This window comes from Montipora capricornis, chromosome 2 (genome assembly GCF_036669925.1).
Source record: "Montipora capricornis isolate CH-2021 chromosome 2, ASM3666992v2, whole genome shotgun sequence".
NCBI lineage: Eukaryota > Metazoa > Cnidaria > Anthozoa > Scleractinia > Acroporidae > Montipora > Montipora capricornis.
Window position 1 is genome coordinate 41,987,350 of NC_090884.1, and position 27,939 is coordinate 42,015,288.

At 41.0% G+C, this 27,939-nt stretch overlaps 2 protein-coding genes and 1 pseudogene across 3 annotated transcripts in view; 1 reads left to right on the forward strand and 2 right to left on the reverse strand.

Moving 5' to 3' along the window:
- Nucleotides 1-14,162, reverse strand: part of LOC138022218 (NADH-quinone oxidoreductase subunit B-like) — a 24,363-nt gene extending 10,201 nt beyond the window's left edge. Inside the window, exons 1-7 of the mRNA XM_068869277.1 lie at nucleotides 14,079-14,162; nucleotides 13,042-13,186; nucleotides 11,542-11,614; nucleotides 10,755-10,837; nucleotides 9,829-9,875; nucleotides 9,324-9,394; nucleotides 2,786-2,828 (exon numbers count right to left, since the gene is read on the reverse strand). Coding sequence (XP_068725378.1) covers nucleotides 2,786-2,828; nucleotides 9,324-9,394; nucleotides 9,829-9,875; nucleotides 10,755-10,837; nucleotides 11,542-11,614; nucleotides 13,042-13,063 — 339 coding nt within the window. The 5' untranslated portion in view covers nucleotides 13,064-13,186; nucleotides 14,079-14,162. The remainder of the gene's footprint in view (nucleotides 1-2,785; nucleotides 2,829-9,323; nucleotides 9,395-9,828; nucleotides 9,876-10,754; nucleotides 10,838-11,541; nucleotides 11,615-13,041; nucleotides 13,187-14,078) is intronic.
- A 290-nt stretch (nucleotides 14,163-14,452) lies between these two features.
- Nucleotides 14,453-19,963, forward strand: LOC138038009 (matrilin-4-like). 2 transcript variants are annotated; one of them, XM_068883833.1, is made up of 6 exons: nucleotides 14,453-14,585; nucleotides 15,676-15,712; nucleotides 16,195-16,320; nucleotides 17,367-17,606; nucleotides 19,081-19,278; nucleotides 19,607-19,963. In XM_068883833.1, exons 1-6 carry the CDS (start codon nucleotides 14,541-14,543, stop codon nucleotides 19,888-19,890), a joined length of 930 nt encoding a protein of 309 aa, XP_068739934.1. In that variant the 5' UTR covers nucleotides 14,453-14,540; the 3' UTR covers nucleotides 19,891-19,963. The 2 variants fall into 2 exon arrangements, with proteins under 2 accessions (XP_068739934.1, XP_068739935.1); XM_068883834.1 differs by lacking the exon at nucleotides 16,195-16,320.
- Nucleotides 19,964-23,017: 3,054 nt separating this feature from the next.
- On the reverse strand, nucleotides 23,018-26,818 carry LOC138038010 (uncharacterized; annotated as a pseudogene).
- Between the last annotated feature and the right edge of the window lie 1,121 nt (nucleotides 26,819-27,939).

The following is a 27,939-nucleotide window of genomic DNA, read 5'->3' on the forward strand; positions in this document are numbered from 1 at the left end:
TTTGCTCCCCACTTTCAATCTTGTTGAAACGAAGTTGAATCGATGTTGAAAGAGTTTAAAAGCGCTTTAACGCTGCTTTAACAACGTTGAATGAGGGGAGAAAATGAAAATTCATCTCAAGTGCTGACGTCCTCCATAAAACCTCATATTTGCTTACTTCAAGTTGTTATTTGCAGTCGACGGCGACAAAATGGACAAAATATGAAACACGCATGTGCAGGGCGTGCAAAGCTATTAGTTTTGAACATTAAATATGCAAATTTGTGACGTTCTCGTTGCCTTCGCCGTTGTTAAGGCCCGATCCACACGGTACCGGACGAATTTTCTACCGGTTGAAAATTCGTGCATTTACGGGTTCGTTCACACGGAACCACGCTAAACGTACGAAAATTTAGACGCCTCGCAGTTCAAGAATTTGAACGCCCAAATCGGGGACGAACTTTTAGCCGGTACGGTCGAAAATTTAACCGGCGCGCTGTGAACACCTTGACCGTCTAAATGTTTGCACGGCAAGGGCGTAGTTGCAAGGATGCGTGGTAACTCTGCTACTAGTATCCTTACGGTAACCCTTTCTCTTTCTTGACGCCATTTTGGATTTCGTAAAGTAGCGCCGGTGGCTCAGTTGGTTGAGCACCGGGCTGTTACGCGGGAGGTCGTGAGTTCAACTCCGGCCGGACCAACAATCAGGGTCTTTAAATAACTGAGGAGAAAGTGCTGCCTTTGTAATTACATCTGCAAATGGTTAGACTCTCTAGTCTTCTCGGATAAGGACGATAAGCCGGAAGTCCCGTCTTACAACCCTTCAATGTTCATAATCCTGTGAGACGTAAAAGAACCCGCACACTTGTCGTAAAGAGTAGGGCATGTAGTTCCCGGTGTTGTGGTCTGTCTTCTGTGGTGTATCATGGTTGGGAGGGTAAATGCTCGGAGATATTAGCTACACCAAGCTACTCTAAAAATCAGAGGGTAAATAAAGATATATGATATGATATGATGAGCGCTCTGCGCATGAACAGATGGTAAAACCACTGACAAAGGTGAAACTTGAATCTGGTTTGTCAGTTCCGTGTGAAGAGGCAGAAAAATATTGCACGGCTCCGTGCGAACAAAATGACCGGTCAAATTTTTTAACCGGTAGAAAATTCGTCCGGTAACGTGTGAATCGGGCCTAAAGTTCTCTATTGGTGGGTTTGAGCGTGCGCATTAATCGGTCTCTCGATGACGTGTCTATATCCGTATCCATAGTAACAACCACGGCTGCAGCCTGGGACTGATGTTGAATCAAATGTTGAATGATATTTTGAAACCGTTTGCCAACCCCATCAGTCAGCATCGTTCAACACCGTTCAACAAAATCGAACACTTTTTTTTTTTTTTTTTTTCAAAATCGAACACATGTTGAAGCAAATGTTCAAACCGTTTGCCGGCGCCTTTACCCTATGACCTTAATTAACACTAAGCAATTAACAAGTCAATGAAATTCTAAAACGAAAAAGAGTAGGACAAACTAAGCTTAATTTTAAAGGAAAACATAACAGAAAGAAAATTCCATGACAATTCACCGATGTTACAAACAATCTGTTCGCAGATATGATCGATGTGATGTTCCCAGTTTAAAAGATTATCAATATTCACTCCAAGTGATTTAGCTGATGTCACCAGTTCTAACGTGCTGTTATTAATAAGTAGCGACGGGTTTTCTGCAAATGTCGATAACTTCTACCTTGATGCAATGAACATGAACTCAGTTTTTGTAAATTTAAGGTAAGCTTGCTGGCTGATAACCAAATGTATACTTTATTTAAATCTTGAACGAGGCACTCATTTATGTGATTAACATTTGCACAAGCGATCGAACGTCAGGCTAGTATCATCAACTTACATTCTGCGTTGTGTCATTTGAAATGACTGACAATTTGGAAAATGCTTTACTATAGAAAATGAAAAGAAGAGGACCCAGAATTGTTCCTTCATTGAGCGACTCCGCACCTCAAGAGTTTAGAAGTTGATCCCGGTCAACGTAAGAATTTGCGTTCACTTAATTAGGTAAGATTTAAACCATTTGTTACTGGAGCAACGTATTCGTAACACTTTAATTTATGTATTAACAGAATATTGTGGTCGGCTCTATCGGATCTAAAGAGACAAGACCACGATCAATGTTCATAGCCCAATTAATAGCTTTTCGTTTACTGAGGTCGGTCTCTGTAGTTCAATTCATTAGCTTTTTCAATGCACAGGTTATCCATGGAGATTTGAACCTACGCATCCGCTTAGTCCTTAGTTGGAGCGTGTCCATCACAGACATATACAAATGTTTCCGCTTTTTGCACATATCGTTGAGGTCGTGAAATTGTTTGATATCTTCCCAAGGTTGCACTGAGATGTCAGCTGGAAAGTTTGGGCTAATGAAGTGTTGAAATGGTCTATAACACTTACTAAATCAATGTAATTAGTAGAATTCACAGGCCGCTACAACCACTCCTGGACAATCTTCACTTCTTTCAATCTCGTTTCCAGGGTCTCCATTGTTGTCTCTCTCCTCATCGACAAAGAGACCCTGGGAACGAGGTTGCACTTCTTTTTTAAGTCGGTGAAGTGTTTAGTGGTGAACAAAATTCACGAAACCAGGTAATTTCTTTTGGACTCGAGTAACGTAATCAAAAGTCTTGAGGTTTCAATGCAACTCAAAGGTACCACGTACACGTAGTTTGCTACATTAAGTCTGGTAGATTAAGTATAACAGGACCTTGTCATAAGGTAAAAAAAAAAAAAGACTACTTACCGGGCTTGCTCTGAAGACAACACCAAACCTATCCATGTCATACCTGTGGAAATAAATCAGCAATTTCAAAACAAGGCTCACAATAATAAAATTATTATTAAAGATACTTGCACAGTATCCACACCATAATAAAGGGTTTACAATATTTCTGTCAACCCTTTATTGGCCGCTTCACATACAACAGAGCATAGCAGCTTCCCTCATAAGGTCAAGTTTAGCAAGAATTCTGTTCTATTTTGAGCGTCCCTTGTTAGTATTTATTGTATTGGAGATCAACCTCAATAAGATTCATACAGCTGTTCATATCATGAAATTAACACCGCTCGTCGCAATTGGAGGTCAGGTTCCCTAGCAAAGCACGGACGTTGGCCAACCACTACCCCTACCACTACCCCTACCCCTACCACTACCACTACTACTACCACTACTACTACCACTACTACCACCACTACTACTACTACTACTACTACTACTACTACCACTACTACTACTACTACTACTACTACTAATCACCATTCCAAACCCGGAATAGTTCCTACTTCAAGCTGGAACTCCCTGTTAAGCCTGATAGGGTGGTCATCTCACCAGAACGCACTTAACTGATTAATCATGCACATGAGGAGACTCCGCCCTTGGGAGGCAATCTTACATGCATGATACAAATGGCCCATCAGGGACTCCAGCTCCTGTCTTTTGCAAAACTGCTTTGCTGACTAGGCATCCAACAAGGCAATGATGCGGGTGTGCCTGTATTTCGGGAGCCGGGCCTGGAGCTTCACAGAGTCTAGTTCAATCCCCAAGATTGTCAAGCGGGTGGTCAGCCCTTTCAATTTGTCCGGGTGCAATGGTGAGCCCAAGTCGAAGCAAAGCTGCAGACAAGTGCTCAAATTAGTCCAGCAAACTGGAGAGGCAGAGGGCCCAATGTGAGGATGTTGTCCCGATAGTGACGCAAAAACTAAACTCCCTGATAGTGGGTCAGGGTCCATTCCACCATATCCGTGACAGAGGTGAAAATAAATGGTGCCGACCGCAAGCCAAAGGGGAGAGCCATATTGACATAGTGCGCACCCTTCCACATCATGCCCAACAGCTAACGGTCCTCAGGGTAGACAGTAACATTGCGGTATGCTGAAGCCACATCAAACTTGGCCAGCAAGATACCCTGGCCTCTAACCATGAAGCCATCAATTAACTCGTCGACTGTTACATACTCCACTGAGTATAGGAGTCGGACAGTATAGGAGTATGCCATCATTCACACTGTGCCTAGAAGGAAAGGAAAGATCAAGGATTAATTGCCCCTTACCACGCTGGTTGTTCTTGAGAATCACCCCAAATCTGCCTATATGGAGGGTAGGAAACGGGCTTGTATGGAATGGGCCAGCAATCCTACCAAGAATAGTCTCGGTTTGAAGATAGTCATCCATCACAGAAGGGTGTTCAACAGCAGACAACATATTCGTAGAGGCAAATTTGTGTTCACATGAAGAAAAAGAGAAATCAATCTGAAAACCATGCTGTAAACCTTCCAACACATAGAAAACAGCAGCTCTGTCTGGGTAGTTACACGATTCCGCCTGGAATTCTGAAACTACCAATGGAGAGACAAACGAAGCAGGACGCAGTGGGGAAACTTTATTAACTGGAACACCAACAGGATTAACTTGCTCTCGTTAGGGCCTATAGGCCCCAGCAACAGTGTCTCGAACTAGAACCAATCCCAAAGATTGGCATACAGTGATACTTACGCTATTTACAGATGGTTGCTTATGTAGAAAAGGACTGCCCTTCCTTCCTTGCAGGATGGGGGGAACGAGATTGGAGCCTGAAGTGTGACTTAAAGGGGCTTTTGGTGCCCTCCGTCACACTTTTGGTGCCCTCCGTCACACTGTTCGCAGGTGTAGTGAAAACGGCACTGACCCAGAGACCAACGACGCTGTACATCGTTCCAGGAGTGGCAATACCATGAGGGTTGTGTCTGGTTACCACCCCCCGCAGAACTGGTTCGTTACTAAGGCTCATAAAAGCTGGGAAGTAGAGGGGTCCTAAAATGAAAATTGCAAGGGTCCAAGTTCATTTTGGACCAGTCTGTGAGGCCTCAGTGTAGCTGCACGAGGGCACATTGCAATTACATGTTTATCACATAAAGGGAAAATTATTGTGGGAAGCCCGTTCAGTGCATATTGTTTTTTCGGTTGCAAAAAAGGCAAAATGAAAATATTGCTTTCAAAGCCAAGGGTTAAAATTTGCATCTACTTTACGAAATACCGCAGCGCGTGCTTTAAACAACTTTTACTGAAACTCAAGTCTAACTTCGCTTTTCTCCTTATTGAAAATTAATAAGAGAATTCATGACTTGACAAGTTTGGCTATAAAAAATAGAAAAATCTTCTGAAGCCTTGTAATCAAGAAATTTACATTTAAGAACGCTTCTTCCAACCAAGAGGTGTCAGTCCTTTGTGGAAACGCCGCCCATTCAAACTATCAATTGGAAGAAAAAGGAACGCTTTACAAAAAAGCCACAGCGCGTGCTTTCAACAACTTTAACTGAAGCTTAAGTCTGACTTTGCTCTTTTTTCCTTATTAAAAAGATCACACCGCAATTCTGTGAATACAAAGTGCGTTATTTAAGCTTCTGTCAGAAAGGAGTTAAGATTCGCATCTACATGTACATACTTCTATACGAAATGCCGCCGCTGATCTAAGTCTTTTCCTCAAGTTTCCCCGATCTAAAACTCTGTATCGATAAACAGTTAAATAAATACGCTGTAATATGTAATATGGGGGGGGGGGGGGGGGGGGAAATTAAAAATAAGCCGAACAAATTTTCACCAAAAAGTCGAAAACATGAAACACACGTTTACGCTAATCCTGGATTAAGGAGGCTCGAAATAGTTTCTCAATTTTTCAAAGAAATAAACACATTCTGTCCTTAGATACAGTTAGGGTAATCATATCAGGACGAAATTTGGCCAGGGTATTAAGTACCCATCGTAGATTTCTCACATTATATTTTGCTCCAAAATAACGTTACCATAGTAACGATATTAGGCATTTCTTTGAGCCTTAAAATCTACATATGTTGTCTTTTTTGAAGAAACGGGACGGTGAAATTTTCCCATTCCGCGTCACCAGGAAATGTTGGAAATACTCTCTAAAATATTTAAAATTCAACAAAATCTGTAGGCCAGTTTTTCGGGAAAATCAGTTTTTTTGAAATGTGTCTGTAACTTTTTTTTTCACCTACAGAATTTTTTTAAATTTGAAAGACAAACGGTTTAAATTAATCTAAGTTAACATGCAAAAAATGAAAAAAATTCACCGTCCGGAAGCAGAGATATGAACGAGTAAAGTTGCAAAATCAGGAAAAATGAGGGGGTTACAAGATCAGCATTTACGCATGCGTCACCCACTCACTCGAGTCCGCGCGTGAGTGGAGCTACAGGCCAACACAAACGGATTTAAGTGCCATTAAGCCGTTTGTGTAGAAGTTTCGTAGTTTTCGTGAACAGGAGTTGTCTATTTATATTCCTTATATATAGGAATTAGGAGAAAGGGGAGCGAAATTGGCGGTATTTGTTTATTTCTGGTGACCTATTTGAATCATGAGCTGACGCGAGCAGCTTACGAAATGCGTGTGTGGCTTACGCGCGCGCGCTCAGCCGAAAACCCTTTCGAGCCTCCTTAAGTTAATCGGCTTTCGAACAACCGGGCCCGGGAATGTAATGGCATAAAACCGTTTGGTAAATCGAAAACTTTTCTGTCCACGCGAGGACGTACGAGGCTTCAACCTCCTGGCGTTTAAAGAACGATGCGACCACTTTAATGTCCAGAAAAGTGTGGCTCGTTTTCCCCATCGCGGAGGTTAGCTGACAACAAATCTGCCGAGGCGACAAAATGGCCGCCAGTGATCTTTGTAACCAACTTATAGGGAGCAGGTCCCGGAACCACAACGAACGCGTTTTCAACAACACGTACATCGGAAACAGGTACGTAGAGACCTGGTGGGAACGAGAGTAGGATTTGTAGGTAAAGGCAATGACGACGAAACCGAGCGTGAGAACAAGATGGCTAGCACTGGATATTGGCCACATTCTTTTTTGGCGTGCATATTTCGTAGAGGTCCATAACACGCAAAAAAGGAACGAGGCCAATATCCAGCCATCTTGACCAAACAAGCTTGGTCAATAAAAGATTTATTACACGGGATAAAATACCAAAAAATGATCTTCGATCTTGCGGGACCAAGCGAGAAATACCAAGCGGGCAAGATAGCTCCATCTTGCTCGCTCGTGTGGCCAATCACAGCGCGGGATTTGGTTCACTTGCCCGCTCAAGGAGCTAGTCATATAATAAATAAGACGTTACCCAAGATGTTGCCAACGCTTGCTCCTCGTTGTTAACTAAATTAAATTCCATCAGAAACCCATAAGAGTTGAAACGTGTAACGGCCCCTTGTTTTCTGGGAAACAAGCTTCTGAATATTCAATTTGCTAAGTACCATATTTGGAACAACAAGAGCGAGGGATTTCCAAATATGGTACTTAGCACTGAAACATTCAACCAATCAGTTCGCCCTGAATATTCGGAAGCTGTGAACGCGCGTTGCACGTTTCATCCCTTATGGGTTTCTGATTCCATTTAATTACATGTATCTACATAAAAAAATAATACTTTCTGTTCTACTTAGATTTTTTTTTGCTACATAGAAAAATAAAAGATTACTGTCAACAATCGTGTACACTTTGAACCTTTTTAGTCACATATGCGGGTCTGAACTTTAATAGGGGTACTTCTTATCTCTGAGAACATGTCTATCTCCTCAAAAGTCCCTTTCCGCTCAACAATTCTCTGCACATGTTTAACACTAATTCCGCCTTGGTTCGCTTAACTCTCTCCTTAAACGTCATTGTCTTCGAGGCTGCTTAAGGTGATTCCTTTGTAATAAAAGTTGTCGAACGATTTTCTTTTAACTTTTCTCGATTGTTCCCTACATTATGGTGATTCCAAATGTGCAATTACAAAAATAGGTCACCATGCTCGTTCTAGAGATATAACTTGCTCAAGTTACTCATTTAATCATTGCGACTTTATCTATCAAGACAAGTTTGTTCCAACGGTTCACGCTACGTTTTGCAGGAACAGGAAGCACAGCTTTGACGTACATGTAAATCTTGAAAAAACAAAACAGGTGTATTGTATTGTTCAAAAGGAATAATGTAATGCTTGTTTTATGGCACAGGCACAGGTCTTGAATAGGCACTGAGTACAAATATTTCTCGGGTACGTGATCTCGAGGAGACAATTTTGTTCCGAATCTTGTGTCTACGAGTGATGGCTACGAATACTTTTTTTCCTGTAACTTTTTTTTCTGACGTTTATTTTATTATTATTTTTTGACAGCACAAAGAGGAGGAGTAAGAGAATAAAATTATGCCAAAAAAAAGATAGGTCACCAACCTCGTTTAGGAGAAAACAGAAAGCAAACCAAGCTCGACCCCTCGACAACACGTCTCCCCGATAGCGCGGTCTCACTTTCACTCTCGGAATGACATGACACTTAAGCATCATCAAGGCTATCACTCGACTTGATTTTGCTCTTTACTGCTTTTTTCTGAAAATGGCCATTCATCTTTCTAGCGAGCTTTCCCGCACGAAAGGTCGCCATTTTGAAATGTTTTTGGCCATGTTCGATATATCAATATTCACACATGGCTACAAGTCTTAAGCTTTATGGTAAAAATTTAAACATTGTTTAGTTTAGAAATATCCCTTGAGACTTGTAAGACAAAGAAAACAGAACTGAGCCATGAAATTTCACCACAAAGCCTCTTTAATAGCCATGCCTGAATACGAACGTGGCCTACGCTGTGTTATGCGCAGAACAGGATGCGCAGTGCAATACTAGGGAATCACCTTAAAAGTGAACAACTAGTTGTAATTGATCTACGACTGTGCAACTGCGCAAGGAGCGGAATGGTTTTAATGCCGGGTTGACGTCAAAGGCTGCGTTACATTGTGATAGTTCTTTAAAGACAGTTATGCAAAGTTATTTGGGACATCAACCCATTCCGATTCATTGCTCCGTCAGGGATCAAACTATGACAACTTTTCCCGTTTTTCCCAAGCGAATAAAAAAGTGAGTTTTAAAGAAAAAGGTTATAAAACAACACAACACATTTGGGACGAAAAGTTTGTTGAGATAAGATTAAGGCACGATTAAGGTAAGATTCAGATTAAGCCTGTGGTTGGTAATAATTGCTTTTTCGGTGGTGGCTCCTAACGATGATGTTGTTCTTGAGGAGATTTAATCCTAAAGCTTGCCTTTTAGAATTATACTCCAGTAACAAAACGGTACTTGGCTTGCAAAGCTGACCATTGATTATTTCAAGTTCTCACATCAGTACAAAATCAAACAGTCACGCAAATTAAAATTCCGAATCTTGATGACTTGTTCTCCAGCTCCAGTGCCGTTTGCATTGTTTTCAGATTTTAAATCTGCGGGTTTATGATTTGATGCGGATGAATGCAACTTTACCTTGGTGCAGCAAATTGCATCATCTCCATAGCACAACAAGCAAGACCAAACATCATTGGCCATAAAGAACCCTGTCGAAAGACGAACAAAGCAATTATTTTTATTAATTCATTAAAAGCAGGTTTCTTTCTAAATTCCAAGAATAACTCACACCTAATACATCTTAATTTTCCAAAATATTGCATGACCTTCTTATACAAGAGACAGAAGTTTACACTCTTTAAACAAGATTCATATTGTAAGGTTTGTCAATAAAACAATTTGCGACCACATGTTTTTGGCCACCCCGTTTTTGCAATAAACAAGTTCATTACCCCAAGAAGAAAGCACAAAACATTGAAGATGTTAGAAAATCACAAGAGAAAATGAGTGGTAGTTTCACTATTTTGTGTTCTTTAAGCCTTAACCTGCTGAGCCCAACTTGATGCTCCACTCTAAGTGGTACTCCTCACCTCAATTACGATTTTTTCACCATGTATAGAAAAAGGACAATTCGCAAGCTTACCCTTCGTGCCCAGTTAACTAGGTCATCAATTTTGGCCACAACAAATTCTAGAAAATACACAAAAATATGCAAGCTGCATTAATTGAATAATTTGTTTAATGTGCATGTCAAGATTCTATGAATCAAGGGGAAGTGAAATGATCATCAAGTATAAACCAATCTGTCCAAATGTCACGGACCAACAATTCCAGATACTGCACAGCTGACCCAAGATAATTTTCTTCCTTAGCAGCCATGAACACCAAGTTAACACTAGCTCATGAAAGATGCCTCAAAGAGGATTGAACGAGACCAAACAACGAAGAATACATCACAGCAAAACATCTTTTTAACATAACACAGCTACAAAACAAGACTAATGTTTGAGTATATGCTAAGAGCTTGGGCCACCTGTGGATACTGCACAGCTCTCTACACTGACTGTGGGCGTACAATGTAAGTTTATTGTGCTTTGGGTTAGGAAAGATGGGTGCTATTGTACATTTATGTCTGTCTATTTTGTAATGAACTGGACCCAAAAGGTGCTGAAATACATGTAGCTGCATTCACACCCGAGACAACTTGGGACAACTGGGGAGTCAGGGTGGTTTAGTGGTCATCAACCGTGCCTCCCACCTCTGTGGCCCAGGTTCAACTCTGGCCTCGGGTCGTATGTGGGCCGAGTTTCATTCGATCTCAATCAGACTCTGAGCGTTTTTCTCCGGGTACTCCGGTTTTCCTCCCTCCTCAAAATCGACTCCTGGCCTATTCCATCAGGCTATGGTGCTGTGCTCCGAGGTCATACATGGGTCGTGTTCAGGGGCCGAGCGCCAAGCCAGCAGCACAGCTCCTTCGGTCCAACCTCGTTGAGCTGCGCCCTTACTCAAGTCAGATATTCAGATATTAGACAACCATAAGACCTAAACCTTCTAGTCTGCATACTGTACCTGCAGTATTGTCCAAACTTCCTTGTGCTTTCCCAGTTGGAGCCACTGCAACAGTACTTTTGTGATTATTCAAAACTACAAGACTGCAAAAAAAGGCAAATAATAAATATTTTAATTTAAACAAGAAACTTGATCCGAGGGTAAATTCACCACTTTTGACTGTTTCTTTGATAAACTAATAATAATAATACTTTGTTATTATTAGCCTGCGAGCAGGCTCACTAAATTGAACAGATATTTTACCTCGTGGTTGTTAAACAGGGTTTTATACACGTATGTATGTGAGTTATATGTGGGGCTAGAGAAGCTCTTTTTTATTTAAAACAACACCTCAACTTAAAAAGTACCATGATTTTGAAATTAAGGGTCATTTCTGATGCTGCAATATCATGCATGATCTCTTCACAGCCACCAGAGACATTTCAGTTTGACCCTGCAATAGTGCATCCTTACTAAATAGACCATTTTACAGTTGTGTGCTTAGTTACTTGGCCTTTCAATGAAAGTTAGGCTGCAGTTGACTTTGCTTTGATAGAGACCTTACTCCTTTTCTTTCTTCCACTAAATAGCATTAGATGAGAACAACATCATTAACATGAGAAAAGCAGTGAGGTTTCTATCAAAGCAAGTTCAACTCCAGCCTCATTTTCATTCAAAGGTCAGGTAACCAAGCATACAACTGTAAAATGGTCCATTAATTAATAATTTTTGCAAACAGACAGCTTTGCAATTCCTATAACTGCATGTACTGTTGCAGTTATTATCATTATTTTCATTTCTCTCTTACCCCTGAGGACATGCCTTCCACAGTGTTACACTGTTAACCCAACCACGGCATACAGTGGACAAGACATTGTGACCTGTCACAATAAATGATGCAGGGATCATAATGACCAGTTAATGAACATAATGTCTCAGTTTTCTAAAGATAGCACTAACCAATGGATGAATCACTATCTTGATAAATAACTCTCTTAGTTTTGGTTAGGCCACTTAATTGATTCCAGAATACCCATGGATCCAATTATTTGTATATGAATAGCATGTATTGTTCAGACCTCTCAACCCCAAAAGACCAAAAACCTGGTGATCAAGGTAAAAAAAAAAACCTGCAGATTTATCAACAGCATCAAAATTTATTAAAACCAATAAAGTTTTCGCTTCTGTTTAATCACTTTCCACCATTTCGACAATTTAAGTGGAGGAAACGTATCTAGATGCAACAAATCAGTAACGATGACCTTATTTGGAATAATTTGTCTTCTAAATGTGGTAATGAGGTCTGTGTCATGTCAACCAGTCAATCAAATATGAAAAATATGCCTTTGAGAGCTGGGGATCTCTACAGAATTGGTGCCAGAAAATCAATTTTACAAGGCAGAAATGAAAATAGTCAAGGAAAGTGTATTCCATCGGCCTATTTGTGCCTCATCGTGAGACTGAGATTACCCTAAAAACCGTGAGACTTGAGAGGTCTGATTGTTATATGACTTGTTCTTCAAACTTGAAAGTGCCACTACAAGATACAATAGTGGCTGGGTATTCTTCAATCGCTCTGATTAGGTTTATCCACTGACAGAACAGTCTTTTATCAGGCCCCAGTTTTTAAAAGACCCAATCACTCCAATCAGAGCAAAGCCTTTAGCGAAAACGATGCGAAAACGATGCGGTTACAAATAAAACCACGTTCGTGTAAACGCTCCCTGGGGCAAGGTGAATGTGTGAATTAAGACACGTAAGTATTAATTTTGAAATTATCAGGCAATTAATCCATGTAATTAGGATTGTTGCTCATCAATTATACGTTTCTACTTTCCCGAAATATAACCACCATACGTGCCATAAAAGGCTTAGATAGGTACAACGACTGAAATACGTCATGAAAATACGTAAACAGAGCAAAGTCTACTTCTTTTAATGTTGAGCAACACATCCGGAGTACACGTTGCCACGAAAGCGCTTACTTTTTCATTCGCAAGACGGTACACATGAGTATAAACACATCTCCTAATATAAGCTTACTTGAAATGTTTAACTAAACTGCGGAGAATCATAACGAGAGACATTTTTTCAATATCTGGTGTCACGCAAGTGACAATTCAGAAATTCAAAATGCTCTATTTTCAAAACCAAAAACGTTACGGAACTAGTAACTTGTAAAACGATTCATTTTTAGGTCATCTTCAACCTCGTATAGATAAAAATCCGTGAAGACCACACAGTTTTATTAAGAATTTGATGACGTCACTGTGAAAACCATCTACAAAATTTACCAAATGCCACTCACCTGTTCGCAGAGCGAGCGCCATCTCAGCCAGCGAGTCCCTACGAGGAAGCTCTCTCTCTGCGGTGGGAGAGAATGAGAGCCTGCACGCATCCCTCTGAATTTTGAATGCCACCTCCTGATGTCACGCTGAGAGACGCTGAGAGAGCTGGCAAAAATTGGCCAATCAGCGCGCACAAGAAGTAAACATTGAAAAAAAAAAAATTGTCATCCACGCGTTGTGTATTTCTAGGCAGAAACTCCACTGTAAAGAAAGGAAGCCTTCGCCAGAAAATCCAAACAACTACTGCTGATGCTGTAAAGCGTAGCTGAATATTCTGTACGGTAATATTCGTCGAAGTCCCTTTCACGGAAAATGTGTTTCGTTCGTCAGGGAAAAAATTTAGCACACAAACTTGAAACGACGGGAATCGTAATAGAAAAATCGGTTTTCCCTGACCGCATCTCCACCGTGTGAGACTCGTCGACCACAACTGCTGCCAAATTTCGGTAAAGCGAAGCAGAATTATCTTTTTAAATTTATTTTAATGAAATACAGACATTACAACTACTACATCAGACTTTGATACTAGACAGATATTCTAATACCTACACCAGTTTATTTCAAGGCTTATCGAGTATTTGTGATTATAGATATGTATTTTACTAATTCAACAATATAAAAATTGGAATATTTTGTTTTCAAGTGTATCGGAGTATTGCGGAGTCACCCAGGAGCCGGAGATCGAGGAATCATTTGAGTAGCCGCCTTTTCGACTTAACCAAATACTTGCTAAAATCGTGTAGAGTTCCTTTATCGTTCTCTATCGTTAAATCGGTAACTGAGGCAGCCGAAAGGCCCAAGTTTTTGTCCAAATGTAATCAGCGATAATGCTTTGTCGAGGACAGGAAACTACAACGGTGACATGAAGTCGCCCTCGTTGTATTTTGGCCGCTACGAAAAACAGTTGGGGAATAAGACTTTTCCCGAATCCTGTGGATAACAGAGATAGAACTTCCTTTCCTCCCAGCAGAGAAACCATTGCATCCCGTTGCCCTACCTTTAATTATGTAAAGTTACGGTAACATTCTACTATGTTCTCAAAGGCATGTATCCGAGCTTGTCAATGGTCACGTCACCAAGTAATTTAATTTCAGCCAATCAGTATTTTGCGTCCAAAATTTGGACGTGACATTCAAAATACAAAGCCATGCGGGCAGGCCCTCATTCTACCCCCCAACCCAGTCCCTCGGAGGGCTTAGCGCCATCTTGGAATCACATCACATAATAGCCTCGCGAGAGAGAGAGAGAGAGAGAGAGAGAGAGAGAGAGAGAGAGAGAGAGAGAGAGAGAGAGATTGGTACTGAACATGACAGGTCACTGAACATTTCAAAAAGTACACACTTCGTCCAGCAGCCGGTTTCTTCTAGCAGCTGAATTATCTTGCAACATTCTGTCACAAAAGAAAAGCGCTAATGTGTTTATTCAACCCGAATTTCCGAGACAATCGAAAGTAAGAGAAATGATGAACCAAAAGATGAGAAGAAGTTTGTTCCTCGTTTTACAGGTTTGTTACGTTAGGGTCGGTACTCTTCTTGCACATGTAAATATATACAACGAGTGCAGTATTACACCTATCCTTCCAAGACAGTGTAACTATGGACTGAAGAGAGTAATTCGAAAACGTGGTGTGTGGGAGGTCTGGAAAACGAAGGCCTCCAGAAAAAATTACACATCAGTCAGTAAATGAGAAAAAAAAGAACAATTCCTGTTGCTTGTAATGGCCGTAGAGACACACCAAGGTGAATCACAGAAAACATATTTTCATCGTCTTTGTTTACGAAGACCCTGGAGAAATTTACCCGAAACATGACTAGCCGCCTTAAACATGGCAACCGGAAAACAACCACCCATGGATTGGTTTTATTCACTGGCTAATAAGGTAACTTTCCCTGGGGGTCCTCCTTTTCCAGGGCTTCGCTTTCCAAAAACCCTTCGAAAACGCAAGACGGCAAGACAGCAGAAGACCGAGATCCTATCAACGATTCTCTCACTTATTTAAAATAAGTGAGAGTGAGATGATAGTGTCCCTTCGGAAATTTTTTGTGACAAAGAATGTGCGCGCAGCCACTCCCTCAATTTGAGTTACTCAGGGTTGCTCGGAGTTACTCCCTCAATTCGAGTAAAACGCGTTTCCTGGAGCACATGTTAGGTCTCCATCGACCGATGGCAAAGCCAACGTTTTACCATAAATGGCCTAAAATGGACGGTTCGGTAGTTAGCAGTTAGAACTGTTGAAATTTATGTTAAAAATACATCATGTATTTGCAATGGTAAAAGTAAGACCGATTTTATCACTCTCCAGTTTATTCAGTACACACAGGATATAACTCGTTTCACGTCCTCTTAAAAAGGTTAACTGATGAGCTATTCGATAAACATTTAAAAGTAGTTAGGAATGGCAATATTCTCAAATGCTTCATAATTTCAGTGACTGAAGCAGTGTCTGGTTCTTCTGACATTGGGCGTTTGAAAAATTTATGTTTAAGGGAATGAAGGAGAGACTTGTGAACAAACTTTATTAGTTATTTTTAGAACCTCACGCGCCATTTCTATACCATTTTCATGTTGTCTGCATACATCTATGTCGTTTGCAGCTCCAAGTCATCATGTGTGTAAGAACATTTGGCTCTGGTGAGTGTAAACTGAATTCTCCAAAAATTCGTTCATCACTTTTGTTTACCGCAGCGTTACAGCCTTTTCCGTAACAGTCGTGGTAAGAAAAAGTTTGATTTGACATGTTATCTCAGTAGAAAAAGCAAGGATAATGCATGGAGTTAGCTTGGACTGATGATAATAATTGTGGGATTTAAAAGTAACAACGCGAAATTTAATACCCTCTCTCAAAACCCTTTTACGCACTTCAACAAAAGTTTGCCTTAATGGAACTGGTTCATAGGCCAATTGGCTGATTTCGATCCACTTTAATTTTGTTGTCTGCTTTAACGTTGGACCAGCTGTCGCCGCAAATATAAGTAATCATGGACTTGAAAAAGAATTAAGGCGACCTGTGTAATTGAAGGCACAGGCGGTAACAAAGATTAATTCAAACTACGAATAAGAGAGTGACGCGAATTGTAAACTGCAAACTTAACGTGAAGATTTTGTGTTTTAAGTTTGTCCTTTCGCTATTGACTTGGCTTTCTTGCTGGACGCATCTTGGAGCGCTGGACCGAGCAACTTTCAAACCATGAAGGAATCTGTCAATAAAATTATTGATCACTTTCACGTTTCAGACGAAGGTAAGCATCACTGTCAATTTGTGGTGCGTGTGATAAACAATAAACAATGAATAATTGGGCATTGCAAAAGTGTAGGAGCTGAAATATCATCGTTTCAGAACAGGGCCTTTCCTCTTGCTCAGGGCTGCACTAAAAGCAGGAATCCAGAATTTGGAATCCGGAATCCGGAATTCTGGAATCTGGCTTTTAGTGCTGCCCCTCACTTAAGGTGGAAGGCTTCACATGATTTGGGTCTAACCCCAAAGCAAAGAAAGAGGTCCTAGTGAAGACAGGACAACGGTCTCTTTCTCAAAGGAAATCCTTGAGCTCTCACCTCAGGAAAGGCTCATGCACTGAAACTCTGTTATTGAGAGCATACTTTATATAGGGAGATGATTATGAAACTCGACGTGTTTCTTTCTATTTAAGGTTTTGTGCGATGTTTTGGCCCTGACCATGCACAAACTACACCCTTCAGATGTGAAACGAGGACAAAAGGTTGTGCAAGGTCACTGTCAAGTTAACACGAACTGTGACAGTAATGTTGTCGCTTTTAAGGTTTTCGGGATTTCATAACCCTGAATCCATCTATTTGAACTATGTTGCGAGAATCCTCTGAAAGAGTGAGTTCAAACCTAAAGGGTGTTAGGTGTTGCCCTTCGGTATTCTCACCAAGTTAATTACGAACAACAGCTTCCCCTCCACCGACTGTGGGCCAAGTTACCCAAAGATTACCGTCGAGAAGGGCCAGCAATACGCAATGAGCAGCGGCATCCGCAAATACGCTTAGAAGCTGCGCAGAGGAAAGAGTTAAATAGTTCTAAGGTAATTCGTGCAATTGATGCAAAATTGAGCCAGATGTCCGTTCCAAAAATTGGCAAAATTCATTTGTATTCTTCCCGTATTTGTATCCGTTATTGCGTAGTATTCTGCAGTTTCCTTTCTAAAGCACCACGTATAATAAACAAAAGAGCCCCATGAAAACCAATTTTAAAATTATTTGTCTCCGGGATTTGCATCTCCTTTGTTGTCTTAGGGATTGACATCTCCTTTGCTCTCCGCTTCAGGCACTCATATAGGAGTCGTTAGTTTCAGCGATGAGGCAAATACGGAGCTGCCGTTCTCGGACAAGCAAGAAGTGACCAAAATAAAGGCTTCGATTTTGGCGATTAAGAATCGCAATGGTGGCACAAGGACTGACAAGGGACTTTTGGAGTGCCGCTCGAGCTTATTTTCTGCCGAATCAGGAACGAGAGCGAATGTTCCACGAGTATTGCTGGTAATAACGGACGGAAGAAGCTATAGGAGTGAGTTGTTGTTGCTTATTTTGCATTTGCTTTTGTTTTGTTTGTTTGCTTATTTGTTTTTTATTCTTAGATTTCTACGTTCAAGGTCCAGGAGGAAGGGGAGGGGGGGGGAAGGAGGGGGGGAGGGGTAAGTGGGTGGCTCATAATGAAATTAAACATAACTGTGCCTAAATGCAAGAATACGCATGCGCTTGGATCCAGGGCTTCGAGTGGCTAGCCGAGGTCGCTTTTCTTGCGGTCAGCACCTAAAAATAAAGGCCTCTTACTAGTTCCTCATCAGGAATTCCTAAACTGTGAACATCCGCCCTTCAGTCTAGCCTAAGAAAACTTAGAACAATAATATTTGCAAATAAAAGCCTTCACAGATTCTTCGCTTATTTCGTAACTGGCTCGCGGCATCTAATTCTTATGCTTGGTATGCTCGGTAGCAGTTTCTTCAATGGCTGAAAATCTCGGGAAATTTGATTTTGGAGAAAGGAAAAAAGTTATCAATATTCCGTGAACGTTTTCCCTAACCCTAACTGAAGAGGACTCAAGATCTCTGGAAAAATACTATTTATCTTAAACTTGGCTTGCCAGCTAATGGCATTTATATACCGCACATATCATATTACAATTCTTTTTCTGGAGTGAGATCAGACATCAGCCTGTAAAGGTGCCCCTTGCAGCCGCTATCAGCCTCTAGATTTGATCTCACCCCCCCAACCAACCCACACATGAATGTGAAAGGAAGAAACACCCCAACAACGGGGGTGTACTCTTCACGAACAACGAATAGTGTTGACTAGCAGGAATGGTTGTGAGACGGTGCCTACGGTTTATAGTACTTATCCAAGAAGACTTGAAAGCCTTACCATTTGCAGATGAAATTACTAAGGTAGAACTTTCTGCACAGTTATTTTACAAGACCCTGAGTGTTGGTCCGAACGAGGTTTGAACCCGCGATCTCCCGCGCGAAAGTTTGATGCTCAACCAACTGAGATATCGGTCGTCGGTATGGTATAGACCTTATAAATCTGCGTCAAGCTTATTCCCAGTTAACCCGAAAAACGTCAGTCATTACTGGAATCTGAACCGCCCTTGATAGCCCCATAAAAGTCTTATTTTCATGACTAATATGTGTTTTATTACTTATTAACCGGTTTTTGCCGGAATTGACACCACTGTTGGTTAATACTTATAAACTCCATTGTTTGCCAACATAGCAGGTTTAATAAACACGGGAACAAGCTCGTTTCCAGGACATTTCCTTTCGTTTTTTTTTTTTTTTGGGGGGGGGGGGGTGGGGGGCGGGAAAAGCGCCCCGCCCCAAAGCAGAAAGCTCCTGGGAACAAGGTTGACACCGGGAGCTTCATCTTTGGCTATCTTTTTGACCCCTTGTCTATATTTCTACTGCATTTAATTTATCAAGAAAAAAATAGCGGAGATGAATTTTTCTTTTACTCTAATCTAACACAAACAATATTTGGCACAGGGAATAAAACCAGAAAAGAGTACAGGAAACTCAAGCGAAAAGGAATTTCTATTTTTGCTGTGGGGATTGGTTCCGGAGTGCGCTTGCGCGAGTTGCGAGCAATGGCATCTCAGCGGAGGCACGTGTTTCAGGTCACTGCAGTGGGGCAAATGATGCCATTGGACATCAGTTTGAAGGTTTCTCTGGCTCTATGTTCGGGTAAGTTACAAGAAATGATAAATTAGTGCGTTTCAACCGAGATCCGTTAAAACGAAAGAAGTTACCTTGTCTGGTCGATGACAACGAAGGAGGCAATAAAAGGAGCCAATGGTAACTAAAGGAAGATTCACAATCAGCCTATCATTGGTTGAAAATGCAATGCGAGATTTTCAAGCTAATTGCTAAGCGCAATGTTGCAAAACCCCAGCAATTCCGAAATAACCGTCGATAGTTCGAATTGGGTCATATTTGCCGACTGCTGTGTACACTGCCGTACCAAGTGAGTCAACTGGGAGATGAAAAAACTTTTCATTTTTTCTCTTTGCAGTTGGCAGGACGTCATATGCCATCATACATCCCGTGGTCCCACAGCACTCTTTGGAGCATCACCCAATAATGTCAAAAATGACATACGATGATATGGAGTGCGCATTATTGTGCATCAAACACAGCTCGTGTTATTCGTTTAATTTTCATTCCTCCTCTGGCCTCTGTGAGCTCAGTTATGCCAGAAGAAGCGATTTTCCGAAAGACCTCAGTTTTGATCTTGCTTCTACCTACAGCGAGCTGGACTTTATGCGAGGTGAATCAAAGAAAGGCTTATGCGCATAGCATTCCTCATCGTGTAGTTAGGTGAGGACCCGATTCTAAGCGCACGTCATAGGAAAAACCTAAAATTAAAAATCACGAGCTAGACCTCAAGTATTTTCGTCTACTATAAATCTTAAGAACTATGTCGTATATGTCTTTCTACCATCTCCTTGAATTTTTGCTATTAATTCCCCGTAAAAATATAGAATTGGAAGACATCTCTCGCTCGTCCAAGCCAGTTAGAGGCAATACAATACATACAATACATACTCAATTGACCGATCCCCATAGGGGCTTTTCAGGTCCAATGAAACACAACAAAATGACGGAACAGAACAACAAGAACAGCTGTTAAGAATTCCCACTGGCCGGAGGCAAACCAGTTGGATATTTACAAGTGCAGCTGAGAAGTTGAACCAGGGACTACCAGAATCAAATTCAACGAGTGGTCAGAGCGGGTCTTGAACCCAAGATCTCCGGATCTCAAGGCAAGCGCCCTAACCACTGGGCCACACTGCCTGTCATGTGTCTATTTCTTTGATGACCTCGCTTTTTTTTTTGCAATGGAACATTTCCCTAACAAAGAACTGTACAGCAGATTGTGATATAGTTGAAGGAATATTCTGATGTCCCTCCCTGGATTGGCCAAGCAATGGACAAGTGAATCGAAATGAAGGTCGGGTTTCACATTGTTAACTTGACGTAACTGCAATCTTGACCTCAGAGTTCTTCTCTATTAATTGGGCATGACTGAGGGAGAGTAGAGCTCTGGGGAACCCCTGAAACAAAGTATTTTCTCATTCTTCTCATTTTTATTTCTTGAAGAACAACGAGTAGCGTCTCTGATTGGTGCATTCATCTTTGCACGAGCAGTGAGCAGGCGCCGTAAGGTTCAAATGGCTATTGTTTGGCTATTACAACCCTACGGAGCATGTTCTCCGTCATAAAGTTTCCCAGAGCCTCGAGTCATGCGCAGACATAAGATCCGAGGCTCTGGTGACGGGAATAGACGTAACCGGATGGTATGATGCGCGGTTAAGGAGTGAAACACCGAGAAGAAAACTGCCTGAGGAGGAGATGTTGCAAACCATGAGACTATTTGAGGCAACTAAAGGTGCACCAACTTTTAGTGAATCGAAAGTTTAATCAGACGTACAACAATACAGATGGGTTGCATCAGAGGGGAGCAGGGCTGGCGTAGTGATGAGAGCACTCGCCTCCACCAATGTGGCCTAGGATCGATTCCCGGATTGTACGCCATATGTGTGTTGAATTTGTTGGTTCTCTACTCTGCTCCGAGAGGTTTTTCCCCTGGTACTCCGGTTTTCCCCTCTTCTCAAAAACCAACATTTGCAGGCGTAGCTCAGTTGGCTTGAGCGCGACTTTCGGAGCAAGGGGTCCCCAGTTCGAATCTCAGTGACTTCCACGTCTGTTTCCACTTTCCTCTGACCCGTGTAGCTATAGCTTTAAAGTATCCGTGAAACGGAGCACTGACAGAGGGAGGGGGGTAAAAGGCGCATCGTCGGCTTTCATTGATTCCAGTTTCATAACTGAAGGGACTACCGACGTTAAATAATTTGACTTTACTTTACTTTACTTAATGAAAGATCAGAATTTAAATGATCCTGTTTCGTCTAATGTGACACGGTATCGGTGTTGCCAGGTCAGAACAATCAAGTGTTTTGTTGAGGCGTCTATAGCAATGACTCAGGAATGTATTATATGACAAAAGGTTGTTCAAGAGTTGGAGATCAGACCATTAGTTAACTTTTTTGGACGTTTGAATGTGGATAATCTATAATCTGATTCAATTAACTTGTTTTCAAAGTGACTATAAACTTTTGGTCGCAGAACCCTTGACATTTTTGACGACAGAAGTTTTGTAGAAGATTTCGCCGCTTCGTAATAAGAGATTTCGAAATGTATTTTCCGCTGGTATACTGTATACTTAGGTGATGCAATATTTTAAAGGCTTTATAGCTTTGCGTATTGCCTTTTTGCACGCCGTTAGGCGTCACGTGCCTCTGAAGATTCTTTGATTGGATAACTTAGGTGTTTGAGGCCTTAAGCAGAAGTCAATAACACAGAAGTGTTGATCTCTCTCATTTGGCCTTGGCCAATCGCTTTACCGTATTATCTAAATGTAGAACACGGGTCCCGCCAAATTATGGCCAATCAGATTGGGGCCTGGTGAACACAACGCCTCTTATTGGTCTGTAACCAAGAAACCACACGAGGGATTGCTTGTGCTTAATGCAGAATTATGGATTGTCCAAGGAATAAAATACCGCTATGATTTTATTTTCCGCAAAAACCTAGCAGTAGCCGTCCTAAAGATGAATAATACCGAAAACTGATGGGCTGCATTCCATCGCAGGTCGACACGAAATGATTCCTGTCGTTCTAGTGTCCGCGCAGATGTTTGTTTCGCTTCCCACGATCATCTGAAAAAGGATATGCCTCGATCTTCTTAAACTGATTTAATTTTGCTCATTATTATATGATTAGCTCCGTGAGCGGGCAAGATGAATCAAATTCCGCGCTTTGATTGGCTACCCGAGCGGGCAATTCAAGATAGAGCTATCTTGCCCGCTCGGGATCATTTCTCGCTTGGTCCTGCAAGATCAAAGATCATTTTTTGGTGTTTTATTCCCTATAATAAATCCTTTATTGACCAAGCTTGTTCGGTCAAGATGGCTGGTTGGCTTTGTCTTTATGATACCAAAAAAAAGAACAAAAACAAAATGTACAATCAGTTGTCAGGAACATCGCAACTGCTGAGTAGCCAATTACTGCGGACCCCGAAATAAAATATATGTAAAAAGAAGGAAAGAAAAAACACTATAAACTTTTTTTGCGTGTTTATGGACCGAAACGAAATAAACAAGCAAAAAAAGAACTTGGTTAATATCCAGCCATCTTGACCTCACGTTTGGTCAATAACCCATATGAACAAGAACCGTCCGATTCTCAACTGCTGGATCCCCTTCAGTTTTAAGGGTTAACTTTCCTCCTGGTTAGAGGAGAAAGGAAAAACAAGTTAAAAGAATTCTCGCGTTGCATGGTTGGATCACCTTAGCCAACCATCCAGCCGCGGTTATGTTGGCGATCGTGCTCAGTTTAAAATGGAAAAGTAATTTACGTTCGGTTGAACGTAGCGGATAAGAACGCAGTGATATTTATTTTTCGTGGGAAAGAATTAGATGAGACTAATCTTTGGAAGAGCAGCTATTAAATAAATTTTAAAGCATTGACTCCTAAAAGAGGCCTTCGAGACGGATTCTTTGAGCGGATGGAATGTAGTTTAAATGAGTCATTGGCTTGCACGCACATCATCAAATACTGTTTACTTTTAATGGAAAACGAACGAAGACTGATGACTAAAGGCATATTAAGATAAGAGCTTACTTTCGAGGTGACGAGTTTAAGACACCAACACGGCTGCTGCTTCTCGGATTCAGTTGAGAGTCCATTGAGACTCAATAATAGGTTTTCTTCTCCAACAATTGGTCACGTGACCTCTTTTTCACAAACACGATGATTCTGCCGAGTACATAAAATTATTTTTCCAGAGGTAAAAAAAGCAGCTTAAAATATGCTACCACGCCGATTTTTAAGTATATCATGTTAAACTGGCGTTTTTACAGTTGAAAGAAAGTATAAGGATTTGCCCTCCAGTCACGCTTCAATAAATTCATACAAATCCTTGTATTTTCCTAAGTTTTCAAACTTTTTTTCGCGGATCGACAGTCTGGAAATTTCCACTCTTGCACATTTATTCTCGCTTATTTGACCCTTGGTGAGAATAGGAATCTTAGCTCTGTTTTTGGCGCTTAATCATGGAGAAATGTAGGGCAAAAGCTTTTCGTTCGTAAACAAAAGTATGGAATTCTCGAGTGTTTAAATGATCATAAAATCTATACCTTAAGTGTTATTTCTCTGAAAATTTGTATTCTGGCTCAGTCCAAAACGGTCCTTCCATTTCTGGAACTTAGAAAGCCCGAGCTTAGCTTCAAGTTCAACAATTATGAGTCATGTGACCAATTGTTGCAAAAGGCCTATCGGAATTCGAGGCGGGGTCTCGCGTGAGAACCGAAAATGTAAAGAAATGTTGTTAATGACAACTGTTGCCTCTTGGTTGAAGATAAACATCAATTTTAGCCGAACCGTCAACAGTGTATTCAATCTCAGTTCCCAAACCAGTGTCGTTTGAATCAGAATCGTTATTCTCGTCACTGGTTGAGTGTGGTGGAGTACTAGTTCTGCTGGCAAGTTGTCTGTTTGCCTTTGAAATCCGAAAGACGTCTTTGTTTTCGCAAATCCTTCTTCGCAATGATTCCTTATTTCGACATAAATCACTCTTTGACTTTCGCACTGCTACATTCCTTTCTTGGATGGTCCTCTCCTTCCTTTTCGTTATTTCCTGTTCATGAAAAGTTCCCCCGAAAATCCGCGTGCCATCACGATCTGCTTTTTTCCTTGGAGACGAATTGTCCATTACGTCGTCAAGTGATTTTCCATTTTTAAAATCAGCCCAAGGAACCACTTGCTTTCCCTTGTTTACAGTTTCCATTGATTTCCAAGGTATCCCTTGGACACAGCATCCATTGATATAATGGTTTTCTATTACATAATCTGGCAAGTTATAATGACCATTAACCAACATCAGTTCTTTTGCGAGACATGCCGTGTCCACAGTGTGTGGCCTACGAGTCAGTAAAACGCTACGGGTTTCTCTTACCGGGACGTATGGCTTTTTGAACGCCTGTAGTGGATTAATTGGAGGAAACTGCCTAACTGGCAATGCCACCATACTTTTTGATCTGTTGAAGCGAAGCCTGCTAATCGACGCTGTGCTCTGAGAGCGCTTCATTATGTCGTCTCGCATCACCTTCTTTCCGCAAAAACATCCATGGATGCTTTTTGTTCCATTTTTGAATTTCGGCTCCCCTGTTTCTTTGTTTTGATCAAAGGAAGTTTTCCCTTTCAGATCGATTACTAATTTAGTTATTTTTGTAGAAGTATTTTGTCCATGTACTCTATCTGAATCTGTACCTTGAGCTGCCCTTCCCTCCATTCCCGTTTTAGCGCTGGATGAGCCTTTATCTGAGATAAAGGCAGAGGAATTCAATTTCTCCGCGTATTGCCGAACGAACATGCAAACGAGCCCTCCGCTTTTCTTTTCATCGCCTCTCTTCGACAGAAAACTCGCAGCCCATGTTCTGCAGGCAAAACCTTTTTAATTTTGGTAGTTCTTTTACTTTGATCTGTCCTCTCTTTTTCCTTTGTCTGTTTTGGAAATTTTCTGGTCGCCTCCTGCTTTTCTTCCTTACACACCTTACTGTTTTTTCGCAAAGATCCTGTTCTTCGAAGTGTTTCGTTATAGTTTTCGACCCAACTGTTGGCCTCGCGGAGACGTATTTGCTTTCTCAAATCTTCGGTCGTAAGTTTCCGCTGTGGCTTCCCACTGGATGAATAGGGACGCGTGTCACGAGACATATTGTTCACTGTGATTGGTTTGATGTAAATATTGTTACTGTAACCTTGCCAGCCCTGATTGAAACAACAAAAAAAAGAGAGAGAGAGAGAGATAGAGAGTAGGATTGTAACAATTTCTTGTCCTTTTCGTCATGAAGTTACCACTGGCAAATATAAGCTTAAAATGAGATCAGAAAAAGAGTGTGATATAAAGAGGTACACGAGACTGGAAGAACAGTTGAGCTGCCATTATTCTGATTTAGTCTTTTAGAGTCAGTATTTATTTGAGCGTTATATTAATTAAAGTATGTATTACTGGGCTAAAATCGCAGTACCGAATTAGCATTCTTCTTTGAGTTTGTTGAAACCGAAACCAGCATCTCTCATAGCCTTCAGCCGATCACCACAGATGTAACGATCAAACAAAGCAATCAGATTTCAAAATATCATGGAGCTTGCCATTGGTATTGCGCAGAAACATTCGCGCATAAAAAGTATAGTTTGATTAGACTTTTCATTACATGAGAATCAAAATACTTGCGCGAGCAACTCAGAGAGCATCGGTTGCTCATAATAGCCCATTTCCGAGCTGCTGCATGCCCCAGTTTTAAAGCGAGTCCTGGTGCAAACCATTCAAATGGAAATGAGTTGCGTATTCTTATGCAAACCAAGACTTACTTCGAAACCGAGACAAACAGCAACTCGGAAATGGCCCATTGGTTTATATTGTTTTCAAAATGGACGCAAATTATCGTAATTGTTAAATGCCTGGCATTGGTTAATTTTTCCAGTGGAGCGAGATCAAAAATATACTACTAATGAACAATTTTATAAACTACAGAGAAATTCCTTCCGGCCCTCAACTGATCATTTAATTACTAGTTCGATTTTATTGTGAAGTGAATTGATCGCTTATGGGAAGAAGAATGTACCTTAAGGGCGTCCTCTTCACGGACTCTTTTCTTGTCTTTTCCTGTGTCGATATGGGAGGGAATTGAGGACTCATGTTGATTAACTGCAAGGCGAGTATCCTTTGTCTCCCGATCCTGACATGAAGCATTAAGCTTCGAGGGGTTTCCTGAAGGGGACTCGTCTCTATGCACACTACGAGAGCTCTCACTGTTGTCAAGGAGTTTGACTTCCGCTTCTTGATTTCGGGACTTGAACGTCACAGAGACTTTGATGGGTTCTTCCGCATGGGGCTCATCAAAACTACTGTCTTGATCGTCTTCTTCTTCTTCCATTTTGAATACTGTAAATATGCAGTAATTGTTAGGGTTGATAACATTGCCGTAGCTATTTGTTGTTATCGTTCTCGTTGTAGAAATGCAATATTTTGCGTAGAACTTAATATTAACCAGTCCTAATAACTTGAGTCTCGACGACATGGTTGCAGCTCGAGTTGAACTAGAAGTTTTGCCGAGATCCCTTCTCAACAAGTCAAATCGGTACACTAAATATTAAGTGCGATGATTTGTCGAGACCTCCGCATCGCGATCCAGGGTCGCGACTATGGCAATGCTGATTTTCTATTATTTCGTGATATTGTTTTAACATTAGTCATCGGAGATAAATAGGAAGAAGATACCTATATTTGAAAATGCCATCGACTTGTTATTCTACCCAGCCTAGTTTGGCATCCTTAAACATAACTTTTACTCAGAAACGGCTTTCCTTGTATCGAGCATGAACGCTCTCAAACCAGCATTTGGAGGATAACCGGATTATAGTTATAATTACTATGTGCAATTTCATTAACATTTTCTTTTCGTCTCACCTAAGTCGTGCTTGATGCCACGTTAAAGTTTTCTCTCTTGAATCAGTATCTTGCAAGATCCGCTCAGCACAACAAATATGATCTGCTTTACAATGTACTGCAGCGGACACTTGCCATTTTGTTTTCAATTAAACCAAATTATTTTATGTTTTAAGATTTCAGTCACTATCCTTACTTGTTTGATGCATTCCTGAAATTGGATGATGGCATGTACTTCGTTTGATATTGCAGTTGATTATTTGAGTTACAGCTCAATTTCTGCGAGCCAGCCATTTAATCCATAAATCTCTTCGATCCTTTCATATGTTAATACGTTGTTGAATATATCTTCGTTTATTTGAAGATGTTAATGTAGTTTTCAGGTTTGAATTGCCTGCTGTTACTTCAAGCAAACACAGGAACAAAAGACATCAAAGTCTTTGAAGTACGGCTTAAGTATTCATTTGTGTCGGTGAATTAGAGGAAGGTTACTGTAATGCAAATATTAAGTTTTGCATTCGTTATACTCGTCGAAATAATCAAATTAGTTATATGTAGAAAAGCTACAAACAAATTATAAATACTGGTAGGAGACAGTCCAGCCTGCATGAATGAATCTTTTGGCAGCTTTTCCTTTCGTGGTTTCGTCGTTAGGCAATTTCGACGGCCGTTTACCTCTCGTTCAAGGGATTGCAACAAAACCAATGAAAGCGACAAACGTGCTGGCTACTCACATTGTGGACAATCACTTCATTTCCTTATACATTTATGTTTACAAAAATGATGCACCTCTATAGAACGGTTTTCAAACGAGTGTCGTAAAACCAAAACCAAAG